Genomic DNA, 20280 nt, shown 5'->3' with positions numbered 1-20280 from the left:
GTGTGTGTCCTCCGTGCTTGTGCAAGTCTGTGGGCATACCTTTTAAAAGTCACGTGTCGGCCATTAGCACCGCCTTCGTGGGGTGAAGAAGAATCCCCTCTCTCCCCCCTCCCTTTGGTGGTGTTTGATTCGGGAAAAAACAACGGAGGGTATTATAACACCCATAAGGGAGGAGAATGTCTCGCAGCCGCGAACGCCCATCCCCCCCCCTTTCCCATCTCCCTATTCACCATTGTTAGACGTGCGGGTCAAAGCGAAGGGATCGGCATATGCATGTTCACCCCTCTCTCCCTCTCCTCCGCTCATCTGCCCATCGTCTCTTTCAATACGCCATGTGCAACTGTCGCGCGCAACGGCGGCGGGATGCCTCCCCAACTTCTCTTCTTGCCATCCCCAAGCTGCTGTGCAGGGGGGAGGCACCGCAAGTCTCAGCAAGGGGCTAAAGAAATCCGGTGTTGGGCAGAGCTGCGCTTGCGACGTGTGTGTGTGTGTGTGTGGCTTTGTGCTCTGAGCCCCTTTGTGCTTCGCACGATCTCCAGGAAGATCGGGAAAAAAAAGCGGTACTGAGCTGCGCGCGCTTTCCGGTCGCGCGATGCGACCCACATCACTTCAATGCTCAGGAGCTGCCTTCCGCTTGACCCCGGTACTTCTCCCAACCAACAGTAACAGCAGCGGCGGTGGCTACCGTTTCTTCGAAGACATGTACCCCAAACATGACCCCGCCCCACGGTACAGCTACTACGAGGATCAGATGCAGAGCCCCACGGTAAGGTCTCTGGAGCCCAAGAAGCAAATGACAGAGATGGAAAAGCTGCATCATCTGCATGACTGGAAGAAGGACAAGGAGGGGCTCACCCCACCACCGGAGTTCGGCTGGCCGGAGGAGTGGGGCCCGGAGCCGGGGGAGGAGGGGCACAGTGAATGGTACAAGAAGAACCGCATGTACATGTCATATGAGGAGAAGTCACGCTATGACCTGCGTGTTGGGGTGCCGGTGGAGAAGAACTCGATGCGGCACCAGGAAATGCCGTATCAGAAGCGCATGAAGGCAGCCTACGTGAATTTGGAGGAGAAAAACCCACAGTACTTTGACCCACGCCAGCGCAAGTACTGGGCCGAGTACTCGTACGAGGATCAGCGCGACACGATGGCCAAGGCGCGCGATGACTACATCAAGGAATGGCTTGACGAGCCAGGGGTAACCAAGGAGAACGTGGCCAAGAAGATCGGCGACTACAACGGGACGGCAAAACACCAAAACGTAAAGTCGGTGCAGCGGCGGCCCGAGTGGGAGTTGGCGCCGCGGCCCGAGTACGATGACGATTGAGAAAGGCTAGGAGGTGGAGAGCACAGCGGTGTGCCATCATGCTTCTTCCCTCCCCCTTGCTCCCTCGTGCTTCATGGCTGAGGCTCACGTGCTTGCTGTTGCTGATGGCAAGGGTGGGGATAAGGGCAAATGAACGGATAGTAGTGAGCACAGTTACTGCTCTAGCCGTCGTCCTCCCTTGGCTTCGTTTTGGGAGGTGGTGCTGCTTGATCTCATGGCGGCAGCGCACGTTGCCTGCATCACGTAGAGGTGTACATATACCGACACGCTCACGTTCACTCTCGTGCGTGCAACATGTGGATCTTATTTTGGTTATCCACTTCTCCAGCTGGGGCCCTCCCTCTCGCCCCTCCTAGATCCCCCATCTCATCGTCTTTGCAGGTTACCGCCGCTTCGGTGTGCACACAAGCACACACGCACCTCTCGTTGAATGCCCGTCATTGCCTTGAGGTTAAAGGTGGAACCTCGAGAAGCGGCAGTCACTTCGTGATGACTTTCGTGGGCACATTCGTGACTGACATTACCGCGGGAAAAATGACTCAGTCGGGAGGGGGAGACGAGAAGGGAGGGAGGGCCAGATGAAAGGAGACGGGGACGGCTGTGAAGAGGCAGCGCTGGGATGGTGCTGCAGCTGGAGTAGGCCTCTCCAGCTGACATGATAACGTCGCTGCCCCCTCCCCCCTTCCCAACAGTGAGGAAGCTGCGTGGGGTCGCCATCGCCAACTCTGAGAGTTTAGGTACTACTTCTCCTTTGTGCTACTTCTCCGCCCTTATTCTCCCTCCCCACCCGTACCCCGCCACGCGCACACGTGCAACCATCAAGCACGCATCCGCACAGAATCCTCCAGAGAACAGCCAACGAGAAGTAGCGCCAAAAGGGCACTGCACGAAAACTGTGAGAGGGGGGACAGACGCTCCCATGTTTCGCCTCAGCCTTAGAGGCTGCCTGGTGGCGATGTCGGCAGTCTCGGCCATTACCCCGACAACGATCATAGCACGTCACTTGTTTTCCTCGCCCGGCAGCGCGTCCTCATCATCCACAGCCTCGGCGGCAGGCACAAACGTGCCCTCAGCAGGCACAGCCCGGGCGCCTCCCTCTCTCTCCCCCACGCCCACCGCGTCAGTAGGACGGCACAAAGCCGCCGCGCCAATGCCGTCGCAGCCGGCAGCAGCAGCAGGCGGCATTCACAAGTTCAGTGACGATAAAGCAGAGGCCTCCGCGTATGTGGGTGGCGCTGATGACGTTCCTTCGTACTCCGCTGCCTCACACATGAGCTACCTACTGCTGCACAGCCGTCGGCTTTGGTTGCCGCTAGTGCTCTACGCCTGCTACTACTCACTGTCGGCGTACCTCAATCCAGTGCAGGCGGGTCTGTACGCGACGGTTAGTGTCGTGGCACAGCGACTAAGTGTGCAGGGCCGCCGGAACAAGGTTCACAAGGACATGACCGGCTACACGTGCGTGGTGACAGGCGGCACAAGCGGCATCGGTCTCTACACGGCGATGCAGCTGCTGGACATGGGAGCTCACGTGATAATCGCTGCGCCGTCGGGACAGGAAAAGGCGACAAGGGCCTTTTTTCAGCAACAGTGCCGTTCAACTCCGGTTGAAACCGCATCAGACGCGTCGTCGCCATCGTCCACCTCTTCCCTTGCTTCTCCTGGATGCGAGCCTCTCGCGAAGCGCGTCACCTTCATCGATATGGACTACATGGACCAGCTAGAGGTGGTGGCGGCTGCCGCGCGCATCAAGGCCCTTGCTCACGACCGCATCGACCTCCTCGTGAACTGCGCGGGTGTGTGGAAGGAGGAGCCCACCGTGACGAAGCAAAAGATCGAGGAGCACATCGGCGTCAACTTCCTCGGGCCGTTCCACTTAACCGAGGCGCTGCTCCCGTCCCTGCGCAAGTCGCCGCATCGGTGCGGTCGCGTCGTGTATGTCACGTGCGCCTCGCACAACGGCGTGTCCAGGGGGAATGTGGTGCGGGATCGCATGATGCTGCTGCCGAAGCCGAACGAGTCGCAGATCACCGCGCGATGCTACAGCGCGTCGAAGCTCGGCAACATTTACCACGCCCAGTCAATTGCGAACCGCCGCTATGAAGGCATCCCGCTGAACCGCCAGAGCGATCTGCACCCCGTCGATGTATGCTGCGCTGACCCGGGCTTCTGCTTCACCTCACTGCAGCAGGCGAACTCGGACCCATTCCTTGGCAACAGCACCATCGCTCGCACGCTGAGGTCTCTGTGGATAAAGGATGCGTACGATGGAAGCCAAACCGTCTTGAACTGCTGCGTGCGCGACACAGTCGAGAATGGCGGCTACTACGCCGAGTGCACGCTGATGCCAAGCGGACTCAGCAAGCGCGCGCAAGACCCAAAGAGCCGCGATGATGTAGTGCACTGGGCAATGGCAAAGACGATCGCCAAGTACTACACCGTACGGCCAGAGTAGGATGCACCCATCGCTGAGTGTGTTGGAGTTTGAGTCAGTGAGTGGGTAGGTGTACGCGCACATCCGCGTTAAGGAGGGAGTAGCCAACTCGCACGCCTCACTTTGGCCACAGCATAGTTGCGCAAGGTTTAGAACGTGTCGCGAGGCCTGTAAGTGGGTTTCGAACGAGGACCGGGCAAAGACAAGGTGGGGCCATGTGCGGAGCCATACGAGTGTGAATGGATGGGGCCGGAACTCTCGTCCCTTCACCCCCCCCCCTTCTCTGCGTCTTTGCGCAACACAATTTAGCGCCCGGTGAAGTTGCCAACGCCCTGTCGCCCCTCCGCCAGAGCCCCACTAACTCCAAAGGTGTTGGCAACAAACTAACAAGAAACACCTGCCCATTACTACGTGTAACGCGCTCTCTCGGAGGTGTTCGAATGCCTTGCAGCCCGCCTTGCGAGCTGCATAATGCCTGCCTGGGGGTCCTCCTCCTCCAGATAAAGGCATTGGTATACTTCCTGGCAAGAGCCTCAGCGATGTGTCACTCCCGTCGCTGTTAGCGGGACAGGGTCTTGTCCTGGCAAAAAAAAAAACGTCTTCTTTAAAGGTTAACTGAAGCCCGCGAGCGCAGCGAAGACGCGGCAAATTTGGTCCTCCTTACATGTGGAGGAACGCTAAAAAGGGCATGTGGCTAACAGGAGCGCCGAGACTATACATCATGTTCTCTTCAGCCCCCTCCACTTGCTCTCTCTCTGCCCATTCAGTCGTGCGACACCCCCCCCTTCCTTTCCCCACCACACCCGCATCCACGATCTCCTCTGTTGGGGTGTGGTGGGGAAAGAGGGTGGTAAAGGGAGAAATGCCGTGGGCGTAGGCGTATGTGTGCCCATGTTCTCTACATTGCATCTTGGCTATATCCTCTCTACCTGAAACGTTCGCCTGGCTAACCTTTCTGGGCATCTTGCTCTCAGTATCCTTCACTCACGCGCGCCTACGCAGGACACAGAGAGACGTCCGACGTGGTGGGAACGCAAGGCTCAGTATGCATCAGTATTGCACCAAAGTATCGGCAGCTGTGAGAGCAGCTCCTCCACGAGCGACGTCCCGATACCCACAGCCCGCCGTCGCTCTGCTCTGTTCCCATTGTAGCTGCGCCGATGGCTTTCACCGCACCACCGCCCTTTCCCACTCCCAACAAGCGATGCACACCCCTGCCCTTGCCCTGGCACGCCGCTGGATGAACAAGAGCTCGAGAGGGTTGGTATCTTCATCCATGGTCTCCCCCTCGCCGTCGCCTGCAGCTCCATCCGCGATCTCGATGGCAACATCAGGCGACGCTGTGGCGGCAACTACAGCAAGGGGCTCTGGTGCGGCGCCGCAACGAACAAAGCTGCGCACTGCACGTCCGTCACCGCGCTCCATTTCGCACGTGAAGCAGAAGCCCCTCTTCCCAGGCATGTTCCGGCACGTCTCGATGTTCGAGGGAGAGCACGTCTATCACTACGGACGCCACACTTTCGTCATCATGTGTGACAGTATGGCCATGTGTATAATACCCGCAGGCTGCATCCTCGGCTACGTTATTACCCACATGCCCTCGTTGCCGGTGATCTCGTTTGAGGTGCAGTGTGTGTTCATGGCGAGCTTGTTCGTGCTGTCGCGCCTCCTGGCAGCCGGCAGGCGCAATCGCTGTACCAAGGACCTGACAGGTCGGCATGTTGTCCTCACCGGTGGCACCAGCGGCATCGGCAAGGCCACCGCGGCGCAGCTGGCAAAAATGGGGGCAGACGTGACGATCATTGCCAATGACTCACCGCACGCCGCGGACGCCCTCGCGTATGTGCGCAGTCACGCCAAGAACAGCGCAGAACAGCAAATCCACCTGCAGACTCTGAATTTGGATGACTTCATCGCGGTGCGGGAGTACTGCAAGCGGATGCGGCAGAGCAATCGCTCCATCGACATATTAGTGAACGCGGCGGGGGTGCTGCAGGCGAAGCACAGGACGACCCGCTTTGGCGATGATGTGCAGCTGGCCATCAACTTCCTTGGCCCGTATCTACTCACCGAGGGTCTGCTCTCACTTGTGGAGGCGGCACACGGCCGCATTGTCTATGTTTCGTGCGCCGCGCACGTGGGCGTGAAGGGGAACGTCGTGACGACGTACCTCAGTGGACGTGGCGTGTGGTCACCGCGAGTGGCAAACAAATTCGACGGCTTGGAGCAGTACGGCTTCACGAAGCTCGGCAACATCTTCCACGCCCAGCAGCTTGCCCTCCGCTCCTACCCGCAGCCAGAGAAGAGCTGTATGTCCTCGAGGCTGACACGTCAGCAGCAGGTCATCAAGACCGCTGGCGGACACAAGCAGTCTGCACCGCGCAGGTCCGGATACGCCGCCGCTGCTGCTGAAGCCGCTGTAGCCTCACAAGCCAGTGGCACCGAAGCTGCCGGCGACATGGAAGCCGTGAACATCGAGCCACGCTTCACGTGCTGCGCCTGCTCACCGGGAGGGGTCGTCACGAACCTGTACCGCAGCATTCCACTCGGTAGCACCTTCAAGTATCTCTACTACCTCTACATCCTTGTCATGCGCACCGCATGGGAAGGGAGTCAGACGGTAGTTAACTGCTGCGTGCGGGACGACTTCAAGAATGGCGGGTACTACATGAACACGCGCTATCAGCCGGCCGGGCTCTCCAAGACAGCGTGCAACGTGACGGAGCGTGAGCAGGTGATGACGTGGACTCAGAATAAGATGAAGCCGTACATGAAGTGGGACTAGGGAAGCGCGCAGCTCTGTATCTGTGTGTGTGTGTGCGTGTGCGTGTGGTTTTACCCGCCCATCAGTGGAAAGGGCGATGATGGCCACAGACGCACTCGAACTGCGCAACGCAAAGCAAGCAATACGGTTAACGTGACGCATGATGGCACTCGCCCAGACAGAGAGTTGGCACGTGGGTGATTGAATAGGAAGGGGACATCAATGGGGTGTATCGTAGCCATAAGGATTGCATACTGTGGCCGCTTTGCTACGTCTCCTAGTAATCCCTCTCATGCATCTCTGTGGGTGGGAGAGAGGGAGAGCGAGTGCACCTCATCCTCTACACCACTGCGTGTGATGAGCATAGTGATGGAAGGTGGTCGTAAGAAATGTGGTGAGCTTCCTTTCTTATTCATGACGACTGCCCCTCAACCTTCCCCCCCCCCTCCCACACTTCTTTGCTTCCCTCAGCACCATCAGCTTGCTTGTCCATCTTTGCGAAGTGAAAGCATCCTTGTCTTGCATAACGCCCATACACGCACTTGCACTAGCAGACCTACACACACACAATGGGCCTCACCCAGGATCAAACGCAGCGCGTCAAGACAGCCTTCCTCAGCTACGCGCAAGGTCAACCGAAGGTGAGCGATGCTATGATGGACCAGCTCATCTGTGGCGCCATCCCTGGGCTTTCATGGGAGCAGCTGCAGGCGAAGAAGGCGGTGCTCAAGGTAGGCGCGGACGGCTACAGCCTTGGTGCCTTCTTTGCCATTGTGAACTCCGACCCGGCGTATATCGCCTTTATCCAGCAGCACTTCCCGCCTGCTCCGCCGGAGCAGAAGGAGCCGGAGGTGGACGCACTGGCGCTGAAGACTGCCAAGGGTTTCTAAGCATACAGAAATGCACATAAATGCGCCTGGCGGCTGTTGCGTGGTCCTGTGGGGGGAGGGGGAGGGGGAGTCACATGAGGTTGTGCTCGAAGGCGTGAGCGCGTCTGTCAAATGTGGCGCCTATAGTTTTTAACTTTTTGTAGGGTGCAGCTAACAACCTCTAGCATCTCCGTCACGCCCTCTCCGCTTGTCCGGTGATTCACCTGTATGTTCGCAGGCCCATGAATTGAAGTACTTTCAAAAGGAAGTGAAGCCGTCAGTGTATTCATCAAGTTCCCCCTCTCCTCTCCTCTCCTCTTTCCCCATCTTGTCAGTTGAGCCGTTGGTAAAGGCGGCTCCGGGGGTGTCGTACCGACCTACCCTGTCATATCTGTGCGTGTTAGTGTTGATATCCTTCCGCACCTATTCTCTTACGTTTCTAGTCTCTCTGTCTACTTTCTCCTTCGCTGTGTCCAGCGCTTCCATGGACAGGTCTATGTAGAGCTCTTGAAGGGCGTGCTGACACTCGCCACCTCCCTCCCCCCCCCCCTCTCATCACCACCACCACCCCCGTCTTCTCGGCATCCTCCACACCAACTTTAACTGCTGCCGGCTCAAGTGAACTCCCCTATCCTTACTGTGGGCACGCACATCAGGGGACATTAACATGCACGTGTGTGGGGGGTGGAGGAGGGGAGGGGCGGTGTACGAACGAGCCTCCGCCCCTCCTCTTCCTCTCGTTTTCCGATACGCGTTAGTTCGTTTATGAAATGAATGAGTGCTTTCTGGAAGCAGCCACCGCCTGCGCAGTGCTCGGCACAGTCTTCCTTTACTTGTCATCGTCGCGCGTCAGTCCTCTGCTCTTCATGCACCACGGCGACTACTGCAGTACGCGCGCACTGCCTTTCCCGCACAGCTGCCCCTGACCTCACCCCCCCCCCTCCTCTCTTTCCTTCCTGCATTCACTCCCCTCTTGATACACACGTGTATTTATGCGCAGCTACACGTCAGCTGCTACTAACGACCATCACCCACAACCACCACCGACCCCCCCCCCTATCCTCTACCTTTCCCCACTCCGTCGTCTCACCTGAGAAGATACGCTGAGCCAAGAGAGAGATCATCAGGGCCGCTTTTCTTCGCTTATTCTCTATCTTCCAGCAATGGACAGCGACTTGTCGGCTGAGATCGCCCGCATCGAGGCAGAACTGGCGCAAGATGCAGAGATGCGCCAGCAGCAACAACAGCAGCTGCAGCAGCAGCCCCCTGCCTCGCTGTTCGGCTTTGGCCAGACAGTTTCTGTCCAGCCGCAACAGCAGCAGCAACTGTTCCAGGTCCTCCCACAGCAACCACAGCAACAGCAATCCAACCCCTTCAACGTCAATGCCAGTCCCTTCATGCTAACACCGCCGCAGCCTGATTACTCGCACCAACAGCAGCAGCAGCAGTCCATGGGATGCGTTGGACAGGCCGCCGCGCACGCCTCTACAGCAACACCAACCGCCCACAGCTTCTCCAAGGACACGGACAGCCGCTCGATCTTCATCGGCAACTTGCCAAGAGGCGCTGACGGCACCCCGGCAACGACGCCGGAGGAGCTAGTGCAGTTCTTCGCCGACTGTGGCAGCATTCTCAACTGCACAGTGTTGAAGGACCGCGCGACAGGGGAGCTGAAGGGCACCGCCTACATCGAATTCGCTGACCACACGGCGATGGGCAAGGCCATTGACACGAAGAACAACGCCAGCTTTAAAGGCAGCACCATAATAGTATGTGTGAGTACTTCCCCTCTCTTTCTCTTGCACTTTTCTTTCGCTAATTTTTTGAAACCATGCCGTGGCCTCATACGAGGTGGGAGTGCGTGTGAACAGAGTGTGTCCGTCTGAAGCAGTAGAGGTGGACTTCGCTGGAGCGTGCCGTCGGTGGTTCGACGGACTCGTACACGGGTCCTCGCACACACTGGCATCGAAGACGACGCCTCTGGCGCACCTCTTCGCACAGGCGGCCACTCTCATCCGCGCGCTCCTTTCTACCTCCTCCCTCCCCTCCCCCCCCCCCTCTCCTCTCCCCCTAAATAACGACAGGCAGTCTACTTCTGCACGTGTGTATGTGGGGTCTGCGTATGCGATTGCGTCTGTGTGTTCTGTGGACGCAGGTGTGTGGACGTGTGCGGGGTGCGCGGAGGTGACCAGGCGTGGAATTCGGGGCGGTGGGGACAGCAGAGAGAAAGACAGACAGCGGCAAAACAGCGCGCGCAATCCAACGCGCCCATAGCGGCAGAACAGAAGGAGGAGGAGGAGGGCGACCCGCAGGGCTGGAGTGGCGCGCAACCAAACAGAAAAGACAGGCACCAGATAGAGAAAAAAACGCCTAAAAGCAAAGGACAACGAAAATGCAAGAGAAACGTGTGCGGGTGTGTGGGGGTGGTGAAAGCGAGAAGGGGGCGAGTCGAGCGCGATGGTACGAGGGCTGAGGAAGGGATGAAGTAGTCGCAAACAAACACACTCACGTCGCGCGAGAGAGGGAGGTGTCAGAGGAGAGCAGAGAGGGGGGAACGGGGTACGGAACAGTGCGAGAGTCCCAGATTAAAACTGCAGGCCTATCGTCCCTTCTTCCCCACCCCACCACCCTGCTCCTTTTCCTCGTCGTGTGTGGGTGTGTGTGGGTACTTCCATCATCCACTGCTTTCACCGCGATCGCCAAGCACGTCCGCGCCTTCACCCCTCGCCCATTCACTCATGCGAAGTCAATAAACACTCAAGAGAAGAGACACAACAACAACACCGCACACCACCACACAAAGGAAAATGACAACAGTAAGGTTGAACTATCGTCCGAAAGAACTCTTCAAAGTACGCAGACACACACACACACACACGCACACACACACACACCCGCATGCACCCACACACGCACACACACGCACACACACACGCACGTGTTTACTTTCCACTCATCCACCACTCACCTCTCTCAGTTTTGTGTACGTGTGTGTGTGTGTGTGTGTGTGTGTGCATGCGGGTCTCTCCAATCCTCCTCCTCCCTGCCTCTCTCCTTCTTAGCTATTGCTGTGGCTTTTGACGTCTGCCTCTGCTTGTCCTCTGACCTCCCTCTCTGTATCCTCTCGCGTTACCTCATTCATCTCTTTCCTCGCATGCTTCATCCCCCCTGCTGCTGCTGCTGCTGGTTTCTCCAACTTGGTAACAACGCTCCTAACTTCCTCCTTTCCTTCCCGTTGTTCTGCTCTCTTCCTATCCTCACTACTTATCCCTCTCCTCCTCCTCCTCCCTCTCCATCCTCTCTCCCCTCGCGCAACTATAGGTGACTCACAAGCGGTCCAACTTTAAGCCAGGCCGCGGTGGCCGCAGCGCTGGCCGTGGCCGTGGTCGTGGCGGTACTGAGCCGCTTCAGGCTCTCGCCACCTTCATGACCATGCTCAGCGCCGCCAGCGGCTACCGCGGCCGTGGAGGTCGTGGCAACAGTTCTCGCAGTGGTGGTGGTGGTCGCGGTGGCACTGTGAGTGGCGGTGCACCGAAACAGCAAGGCGGAAACCCATCTGGTGGTTTTCAGCCATACCAGTAAGTCACGGCCAAACACATGAAGAGAAGAAGGCTGGTGTGGGCAAAAGAAATGAATTAAAAATGAGCACGATGATGACAACAACAAGGCAACTCCTCGTACTGCAGAGAGGGAAGGAGGTGGTAGTGATGGGATATGGTGGCAAATCAGTGTGTGGGTGTGGGCGTGGGTGTGAGTGTGGGTGTGGGCGTGGGCGTGTGTACCTCGAGCGTACGCGCGTGGCTCTAGTCGAGGAAGCAGAGACAGTTGTGTATTGTGGCAATCCCTCATTCGATTTTCCATCTTGAATGCTCCCTCACTCACAGTCACACCTACTCGCATGTCTGCTAACTCGCCCAAGACGGCCTCACCTACCCACCCTCCATCCCCCTTCCTCCCTCTCTGCCCCCATCCCCTTTCGTGGCGTCGCCTCGATTGCCAGTTTCAATAGAAGCACCAACGCACACAGGGTACATCGAAACACTTACACACGTGCATACACCCATGCGTGTGTATTCCCTCTGTGTGTGGGTGTGTATGTATGCATGCCGCGACTTCTTGATGGTCTCCTTCGTTCTCTCCCTCTCATGTCTTTTCACTCCTTCCGCAGTGACGTACCATCGCTCACGTTGTGTTTACCTCTGGGTCTTTGTGGTGGGTGGGTGTGTGTGTGGGGGTGACAATCTCTAACTGCCTCTATTCTGTGCATGCGCATGCGCATGTGTGTGGTGTGTGTGTGTGTGTGTGTGTGTGTGTGTGTGTGTGGGATGACATACTAAAAAAAAAGAGTCGAAAACGACGAAGAATATAGTCCACCCGTTGTCGTCCGGAGAGGAGAGGGGAATTAGCGACTAGAGGATGAGGACGAGGGTCGGAATAGGGAGAGTTAGCCTCGCACGAGCACCACCAACTCAGCCGCGCAGCCGAGTCTCTGCGTGCCTCCTCCTCTTTCCTCTTTTTTGCTTGGGTCGCGCACACCTCATTTGGTGTGGCATCACGCATAAGAAGGACAGGGGACGAGTGGCTCATGCAGCATCCGTCGTCATCCTTTCCCATCTCGCCCGCCCTTTCGATGTGCCGGTGGTGTGTGCTCTTGTATGGCTCCAGGAAGGAACATCGCTGTCGCAATGTTGGACTGCTCCTCCCCCCCCCCCCACTCGCTCGGCCGCACCCCATCTAGGCCTCAGTCCGCCACTGAAGCTCTCTGACTCAGTTCCGCTTCTCCACCTGTCCTCTTTTCTTCCTCCTCTGTGTTATGGCACCCACCAGCTTGTCTCGGTTCTATGAGTGCGCATGGGTGTCTCTGCCAACACACTTACGCCTGCAATACTTCCAGCGCGTCTTTTGGAGTAGGGGGTTGTCGCTCTCACCTCATACTATCCGCGCACAGAGGGAGCCCTTTGCTCTCTTCCTCTCCCTCCCTCCCTCCCCCCACCCCTACTGCGGCAGCCCATGTCTATCGTCAGCACAGAGGGCAAGTCAGAGTGGTACTTGGGTACCGAGTACGCTATTCGGACTATTGCCGCGTACCTCCAGCTTGGCTTTTCCCTTGGGGCGGTGCAGGTCCGTCGCGCCTGCGTGCCGTACCAGCTAGCTGTGTACAAGGTGAAGTGTGCGTGGCGGTACAGCATAGCCAACGCACCCGAGGACGGGCCCGTCTATCTCGATGAAGGGTGCAGCACCAGAAACCCGGCATGGTCGCCAGATGGTCCCACTGCCAGGAGAGCCGCTCCTCCCTGCGCGAAGGCGAGCGGCGCCATCGACCCGCAACTTTTCCTGGCAGAGCTGCTGGCCAAGTTCGACTCGCTAACCGCCATCACTCACAGCGAAGCGGTTGACGTGCGGCTACTCCAGCGACTCATGTATCAGGACATTCTTGTTTGTAAGCAGCGCAGGGCACAGGCCGCCGCCGGCATGGTGGTCCCGAGTAGCGGCAGCCACACTATCGAGGAGAACGCCGTCTTCCGTCTTTCTGAGACCGACGCCATGTATGCCTCGCTGGTGGCTGCCGGGCACCCAGTAACCATCACGTACCGCGATTTTGTTATTCTCGTAACGCTGCTCAGTGAGGCCATCGCGTGGGACCTCTTGTGGATTCACCAAGGGCAAGACCGACAAAGAGCACACCAGCAGTCGAGGAGAGTCGACGCCACCGCACCGGTGCTGCTGCCGCCGCCGCGTACGACTGAAGCAGACTGCCTGGCGCTCATGCTGCCCAACTCGGTGGAGTACAATGCGGTGTGGCTAGCTGCCGCACGGTGTGGGCCGCTGCACACCCTCCTCGACGTTCTCTATCGAAACAGCAACAGCGAGCAGCTCAAGGCAGAGCATGGCACCTACCGCCCTTGCCGGACTGCGCTACTGAACACAAATCTGGCGAGCAACGCCATGCTATACCACGCGATCGAGTGCTCAGGAAGCGTCATGGTGGTGATCGACGTCGCCTATGTGCCTCTCCTCTTTTGCAACCGAAAGAGCGGCAACGCGAAGGCTAACGAGAACGTGCCGCCAAAGCTGGAGCTGAACGTGCCGCCTCAAGTGAAGCGCATCTACCTCTGGCGTAGCACCGATGCTGCGGGGCAGCCCATGTCCACCGCTATGGCAACGGAAATGGAGGATCTTCTGCGGGCCTTCAACAAAGATGCCTACGGCGACGCCAACTCGCTAAAGGCAACGGAAGCGTCTGCCGGCGAGGATGCTCTGGCCCCGCCATCCACGCCACTGCTGGATCTCTACGATGTAGTGAAGCCCTTCTTCTTGCGCGCACAAGCCACCTCAGCCTTCACGGTAGGCGAGCTGCGCCACACCTACCTCATCAGCAGCCCGCGCGCGCGTCTCCTCATGCACGCCATCCTCTCACGCCCACCGCCATCGTGGAAGTCGTTGCTGGCCCTGAGCAAACCTTCGTTCACCAGGAATGCCAGCGCGGAACTTTGCACGACAGTCACCGGCTCAGTCAAGAGCCGACAGCAGCTGCGGCAGTACAAGACCAAGATGGCCTCCATCCTCTCTCGCCTGCTTTGCCAGTTCCACCACACACAGCCCATCCTCTTTATCTACACCTCCGGCACATCAGGCCTGCCCAAAGCCGCACGGTTCAGTCACCTGCGCTTCTTTGCGACCGGCTTCCTCTCCCGTGTCTTGGACTACCGTGGCAAGATTGCGGAGACACTTGTGCAGCAGATGGGCGAGGTAGACTACGTGACCGCGCACCCGGCAGCGGCTGGCACAGCGTTACCGTCTGAGCTGCCACAACAGCAACAACAGCCTTGCTCTCCCTCTCCCTCATCTCTCGCAAGGTCGCCCGTGTCCGGCAAGTTGGAGGTCGAAAAGGCAACGAATGAAGCCGACAAGCCTCGTGTCGAGGACAGCAACGCGTATTATGGCTGCCCGGCTGTGCCGCGCGTCTTCGGCATTGAGTCCCTCGACTTCACGCTTCGAGCGTGCAACATTGCCAAAGTGATCGCTCTTTCCATCTGGGGCGTCTGCCTGTGGTGGCTTCACGCCTTAGCGACTGCCCTCCAGCTGGAGTACTTCCTCGTTGCCGCACTGGAGAAGCGACGCTACACGCCAGCGCAGCTTGCCGCCATCGAAAACGAGCGCCGCCTCATCACACTGTACAACTGTCTGCCCATGTATCACACCGTCGGCAGCGTCTTCTGCCTCGGTCATCTTCTACACGCACTGGAGAAGCAACAGCATGCGTGGGAGCAGATAAGCCGTTGGGCGCCGCGGCATACCCACCTCACCTCCACCGTGCCCACCGCGCGCATGATTATCCGCTCCAAGTTCAGCGCCTCGCAGTTCCGCAAGGATCTGCAGCGCTACCACGTCACGGTTGTCCAGTACATCGGCGAGATCCTGCGGTACGCTGTGCTGTACGAGCGCAGCAACCCACCCCTGCAGCCCACGCCAACCTTCGCTCACGCAGCGACGGACACAGCGGCGATGACGACGATGACGGAGATGGATGCGTTGGCAGCGCTGAATCGCACGACATGGCGCGTGCCATACGCCTTTGGCAATGGGCTGCGCCAGGACATCTGGCTCGAATGCATGCGCCGCCTGAACATTGCACATCCAGTTGAGTTTTACAGCTCCACCGAGGGCAACATTTTTCTCTTCAACCTGTTTGGGCTGCCGGGCATTGTGGGGCACATCCCCCGCCTTCCGCACCCGGTCGAATGGCTCAGTCTGCAGTACCTCCCCATCTTCCCATTCCGGGTACTGCGGTTCGACGAGGAAGCGCAGCAAGTGTACCGCGACCCCAATACGGGATACTGTGCGCACTGCGCCGTCGGCAGTGCGGGCGAGGTGGTAGGAGAGGTGATTGAGGGCTTTGACTTGTTCGCGCTCCGCTGCTTTGATGGGTACCATAAGGCGAACCACAGCGCTGTTGCTGCCGACGGCGTCTTCACCGGCAGCAGCGACCGCGGCGCAAAGCCGAGGTTGACGGCAGCAGCCGACCAGGAAGAGGATAAGGCGGCTCGGGAAGGTAAAGTCATTCGTCATGTGCTGTGGCCGTACCGGAATGACTGTTATTTCCTCTCTGGTGACCTCATTCGGATGGATCACTTTGGCTTCTGCACGTTTGTCGACCGCGTCGGTGACACCTTCCGCTGGAAGGGCGAGAACGTCAGCACGCTTGAGGTGTCCAACGCCCTCAACGCAATCCACACAGCGCACATTAGCGTAAAGGAGGCGGTCGTGTACGGGGTGGAGCTGCCAGGACGTGAGGGGCGAGCAGGCATGGCGATGCTGAGCCTGCAGTCGCGGCACCTGTACTCATCCCCGGACGGATGCGGCAGCACGAACTCCAACTCGACGCCGCCTCAGTCACGGCCTCAGGCCCTCACCCTTACCGAAGAGCGTCGCTTTCTCCAAGATAACTTGCATGGATTCCTCACCGGCAAAGTGCAGTACAATGGTGATGGGACGGCGAACCAAGCGATGCTTCCAGCCCCTTCGATTCCGCTGTTCCTTCGAATGCAAGATCTGACGGCAGACAGCGACGACGACAACGGGGTCAGCTCCCCCGTGGCGCGGTCGAACGGGCACGACGTCTCCGAGAACGCCATGCAGACGTCGACGTTCAAGTACAAGAAAAACACCCTTGTCAAGGAGGGCTACGAGTTCGACGGGAGCTCGACAACTTGCTCGGACGTGCCAGCGAGTGCGTGGGGCAGCGGCAGCAGGCATGCCACGGAAGAGAAGACGATATCAACGACGCCGTACACGCGCATCTATGTGCTCGTGTCGAGCCAGTCGATTCTGAAGGAGTTGGCACTGCCGCCGGTGGGGTCGGCGGATGCCAGCGGTGCCACCCCCGTGGCCGGCTATTTCCCCCTAACACCCGCGACTCGAGCCCTTCTCGGCACGAACATGGAAAAGTGTGGCTGGTGAAAACGAACGAAAGTCTCTCGCACTTACGATATTCAAAGCTGAAGTAGTGATGAATGGGGGTGGCATATCTGAGCGCACAGGTGTATGGGTAGGTGGGGGTTGCCCTTTTATCTGGACGTCTTACCCTTCCTCCCACTGAGGGGAGGACGCCTCAGAGCGGGACATCAGAATCCCATGCGCACTCTGCAGGGAACCCAAGCAGCACACACAGACGCACACATTGCCAATGCGCCGAACCGCTTCCGGTGGCGACAGGGCCAAGCACCTACGACGTGCGTGTGGGAGGGAAAGGGTTAGAGCGGTGTATCGCTGCGGATGTCAGCGGTCAAGCCCTGGACGGCGCTTCGTCAGAGCAACCTGCGTCAGTGAGCACGCTTGTCCTACCCATAGGATCGGCAGAGTTGCAGCGTCAGTCGAGTGCATCTCACCCGGCCCTCGTCACCTACTGGGGTGGGGAGCCGTGAACCACCCCGAGGGGTGCACCAGGGGGCGACCGGCGCACTGGGAGCTGCTCTGAGGCGACCATGCGGAGCGAGGTGGGTGGTCAGAGTGGGAGGCAGAGGCGGTACTCCGATGACTGTGCGTCGGCGCCTTGCTGCAGCATGTCTCTATGGCTGCTTCGCACCCGACGATGGGCGCCTGTGACAAGGCCGGGGTAGAGTGGAGGGTGTGAGCTCGCGCACTGTATGGTAGAAAATGGATACATTGAGGAAAACATATTCTGTCAAATGTTCTCGCCATCTTTCGCGAAGCTGATTGGTGTGGCTGTACGACACTGCTCTTGAGTCCTCCACATACACACACATGCACACATGCACACATGCTTTCTCCCCCTGCAGCAGAATATAGAGACGGCGATTATTGTCCCTCCTCCGCTTCGTGGATTCCTGTTTCTTCGGTGTTATCGACAACGTCCCTTTAGTCGCTCTCTACTTGAGTACTCAGCCTAAACACACACTCACTTGTTCCCTCTACCCCTCACATCGCAGCACCAGCAGCCGCAGAAGCAGCGCACCCACACACGCACAGCTTCAAGGAACGATGCACAGCCCACTCACTGTTAAAGACCACAACAAGACTGTGACGGTGAAGCTCGGTGAAACAGTCAAGATTTTACTGAACGGCAACCCTACCACTGGCTACACATGGACGCGCGCTGGTTTCCTGGGCATGGAATCGCTCAGTGATGAGCACCTGGAGGTGACTTCCAAGTACACGCAGTCACCCACCCCGAGTGGGATGGTGGGGGTCGGTGGCTCCTTCATGGTGACAGTGACAACAAAGACGAAGGGCCATAACACGCTGGAACTGGTCTACATCCGCCTCTTCGAGGGCATCAAGCTGGACAGTCAGAAGTTCACGTTGCACTTTATAGTGGAGTAGAGAAGAACAACGACAGGTAAAGAAGAAAGCAAAAGAGCTGCGCGATGTGCGCGCCTGGGTTCACGTTGCGATGTACCCGCAACCACCCCTTTCTCCTGCACCATCGTAGTCCCTCTCGCCCTCTCGCCCCCCCCCCCCTCACACACACACACACCGACCTGCCTCTGCATATTTCTCGTATGGGCGCTCATCACGCTGCTAGCAAATGGCCAAGCTAAGAAAGTGACGGTGCAGTGGTAGTCTGGATAGGGTGAGTGAGAAAAATCGGCGCGTGACCCCCATGCCTTCACCCACGTACACACACACACACGTACGCACCAAAAGGCCCCGCATCTCCTGCTGTCCATCTCTCTCTTACGTGTGCATCTTGTTTCTCCCATTTTTAGCGCTACTCCCCCTTTGCTTTGCTCTACGCTGTGAATGGAAAAAGGTGGCCACGACTTCACTCCCTCTCTCTCTCTTGCCCTCGCATGGCCTCCACATCGCCCGCAGAGGCATGCGCCCATCAAACCCTGTCGAAGAGGCACGCACAGACATGAAGAGAATGCAACACGCACCACCCCGCCGCTCACTCACGCGTTCTATACAATCTCTTGCTTTCGCTGTTTTCTATCTTGCTCTTGTGCTGGCGGTGCACTTTGCTTGTAGTTGGTACTCCTGTCCCTGTGTGCCTGTCTGCGCATGTGTGTCTGTGCCCCTACGCCTGCGCTTATGCACGCGGTTGTGCACTCGTTTATAGTGAGCGTCGCTTGTTTGTTCCTCTCGCTCTTTACGTCCCTCTTCCTTGTAATCACTCAAGTACCGAAACTCGCACCCAGCCTCAGGCGCACGGACATGCAGGTCCGCCGTCTTGCCGCCACGATCCTCCCACCTCCCCTCCTTTTTGCCAGCGCAGCCGGTCTGTTCTTTCATTTGCTGTGGGAGGAGAGTAAAGGCCTCAGGGTTGTGTGTCGCAACTCCACGAGGACAACAGGTGCGGTGGTGCAGGGCCTCGTCGCGCGCCGGGCTCGCTCAGCACTGTTGTTCTTATTCACCAATGTTTGCACACACACACACGCACGCACGCAGAGATGACCACATTGTCACAGGCAAAAACAGGAGGTGGCGCTGCCTCCCATCCTGTTGGTCATGCCACTTTCTCCCTCGCCTCTGCCCATCCACTACAGCCCGATCCTTTTCTTGTTTACTTTCCTACTCTCTCTCTCTCTCTCGCTGTGTGCCGTCAACGTACTCTCCCTTTCCCTCTTCTTCCCCTTCTCTCAGAGACAGCGGGTTGTGTGTAAGCGATCCTGCCGTTCCAGCGCAGTAGCGAAAACGATAGACTCATAGACACGTGCACACCCAAACCCTGGCGCGCCACTGAGCACTCCACCAGTCACACCTTCCACCCCTTCGAGAACACAAAGCGTGCTCGGCTGCGCGGGGAGTTTCTTCACGGGCTGTTGTCCCACGCGTCGACAACAGACCAGGAAGGAAAAAAGGAGAACAGCGGGCGGCGTCCTCCTCCGTCCTCCCTCCCTCGATGTCTTTGCGAATAGGCAGCTTTGCCGTGCGCTGCTACCACGACTGCACGAATGCAGCAGCAATTCACGCTGAGATGAAGCGACGCCACATCGACGCCGCCGTCGTGGATCATGTCTTCCTCTTCTCCCCGCTGCAGCTTGCTGTGGCGCTGTTTCGGGTAGAGGCAAGTGCTGACGCGTTGGCAACTCGAGTACCGTCCACCATTTCCCTTCTCTCTGCAGAGGCGCCTTCGCCATCTTCAGCATCAACGGATGCATCACTGCCATCGCCGCCGCCCCAGCAGCAGCAGCAGCAGTTGGCCCATCGACTTTCGAGCAGTCGCCAAATCTTCGCTGCACTGTCCCTCTCACACAACTTGGACCGCATCCTGCAGGTGCTCCCCCCCGGGCCACAGACAACCAGCGTGGTCATTATCTACAAGTACTCTGGAAGTACGCACCCTGCTGCTGTGTCCGCTACAGATGACGTGAGGGCTGACAGCGTGGTAGCGTCTGCGGTGCAGGACGGCGAGAACCTCGATGCCATCATCCACGCCTGTGTACAGGTGACGAACAGCACCGCACAGTCCCACACGTTTGCCCCCATCACGGAGCCCTTCTGGACCGGCTCAGCCTTTGCGCTTGCCGATGCGTCGAAGGTGGCTCTTTTCTACGGCATCGCTGCTGCACTGACCGAGGTGATGCACGAGGGTGGGATCTCGAGTACTCCCATTGCGCGCTTTCAGTCGGTAGCCCAACTGGACGCTCTGGAGCAGATCGCTGCGGCGGCTATCTTGAAAGAGCAGCCGAATATGAGTACCGCCCTACCCGACGGCGCGACTTGAATTTCCACTCTTGCGTACGCCTGCCTTCTGCGTCAAAGTATTCCCTCCCTTCGCACCTTGGACGGGCTTGTGCGTGGAACCGTGCGAAACAGCTTTTCTTGTCGTCTCTGTGCCAGCTACTGGTGGGGAGACCCTCGACCACACACGAGCCCATCCTCTTTTTCTTCTTACCGATGGGAGCCTCCTCCCCCGCTC

The 20280-nt window shown here is 58.3% G+C and overlaps 8 protein-coding genes across 8 annotated transcripts; all 8 read left to right on the top strand.

The window, feature by feature from the left end:
* Positions 1-700: 700 nt before the first annotated feature.
* Positions 701-1327, top strand: LBRM_24_1900 (conserved hypothetical protein; the record flags this gene model as incomplete). The annotated part of the gene is made up of 1 exon (XM_001565404.1): positions 701-1327. The coding sequence occupies one exon, from the start codon at positions 701-703 to the stop codon at positions 1325-1327; it is 627 nt and encodes a 208-aa protein (XP_001565454.1).
* Positions 1328-2597: 1270 nt separating this feature from the next.
* Positions 2598-3782, top strand: LBRM_24_1890 (putative short chain dehydrogenase/reductase; the record flags this gene model as incomplete). The annotated part of the gene is made up of 1 exon (XM_001565403.2): positions 2598-3782. One exon carries the CDS (start codon positions 2598-2600, stop codon positions 3780-3782), a length of 1185 nt encoding a protein of 394 aa, XP_001565453.2.
* Positions 3783-5082: 1300 nt separating this feature from the next.
* LBRM_24_1880 (putative short chain dehydrogenase/reductase) lies at positions 5083-6546 on the top strand (the record flags this gene model as incomplete). Its single annotated transcript, XM_001565402.1, has 1 exon — positions 5083-6546. The coding sequence occupies one exon, from the start codon at positions 5083-5085 to the stop codon at positions 6544-6546; it is 1464 nt and encodes a 487-aa protein (XP_001565452.1).
* Positions 6547-7094: 548 nt separating this feature from the next.
* Positions 7095-7415, top strand: LBRM_24_1870 (conserved hypothetical protein; the record flags this gene model as incomplete). The annotated part of the gene is made up of 1 exon (XM_001565401.1): positions 7095-7415. The coding sequence occupies one exon, from the start codon at positions 7095-7097 to the stop codon at positions 7413-7415; it is 321 nt and encodes a 106-aa protein (XP_001565451.1).
* Positions 7416-8557: 1142 nt separating this feature from the next.
* LBRM_24_1860 (conserved hypothetical protein) lies at positions 8558-9280 on the top strand (the record flags this gene model as incomplete). The annotated part of the gene is made up of 1 exon (XM_001565400.1): positions 8558-9280. One exon carries the CDS (start codon positions 8558-8560, stop codon positions 9278-9280), a length of 723 nt encoding a protein of 240 aa, XP_001565450.1.
* Positions 9281-12404: 3124 nt separating this feature from the next.
* On the top strand, positions 12405-16355 carry LBRM_24_1850 (fatty acid transporter protein-like protein; the record flags this gene model as incomplete). The annotated part of the gene is made up of 1 exon (XM_001565399.2): positions 12405-16355. One exon carries the CDS (start codon positions 12405-12407, stop codon positions 16353-16355), a length of 3951 nt encoding a protein of 1316 aa, XP_001565449.2.
* A 1041-nt stretch (positions 16356-17396) lies between these two features.
* LBRM_24_1840 (inhibitor of cysteine peptidase) lies at positions 17397-17738 on the top strand (the record flags this gene model as incomplete). The annotated part of the gene is made up of 1 exon (XM_001565398.1): positions 17397-17738. One exon carries the CDS (start codon positions 17397-17399, stop codon positions 17736-17738), a length of 342 nt encoding a protein of 113 aa, XP_001565448.1.
* Positions 17739-19260: 1522 nt separating this feature from the next.
* On the top strand, positions 19261-20085 carry LBRM_24_1830 (conserved hypothetical protein; the record flags this gene model as incomplete). Its single annotated transcript, XM_001565397.1, has 1 exon — positions 19261-20085. One exon carries the CDS (start codon positions 19261-19263, stop codon positions 20083-20085), a length of 825 nt encoding a protein of 274 aa, XP_001565447.1.
* Between the last annotated feature and the right edge of the window lie 195 nt (positions 20086-20280).

Source organism: Leishmania braziliensis, chromosome 24 (genome assembly GCF_000002845.2).
Source record: "Leishmania braziliensis MHOM/BR/75/M2904 complete genome, chromosome 24".
In the NCBI taxonomy this organism is placed as follows: domain Eukaryota; phylum Euglenozoa; class Kinetoplastea; order Trypanosomatida; family Trypanosomatidae; genus Leishmania; species Leishmania braziliensis.
This window is presented reverse-complemented; position numbering and strand designations above follow the sequence as displayed.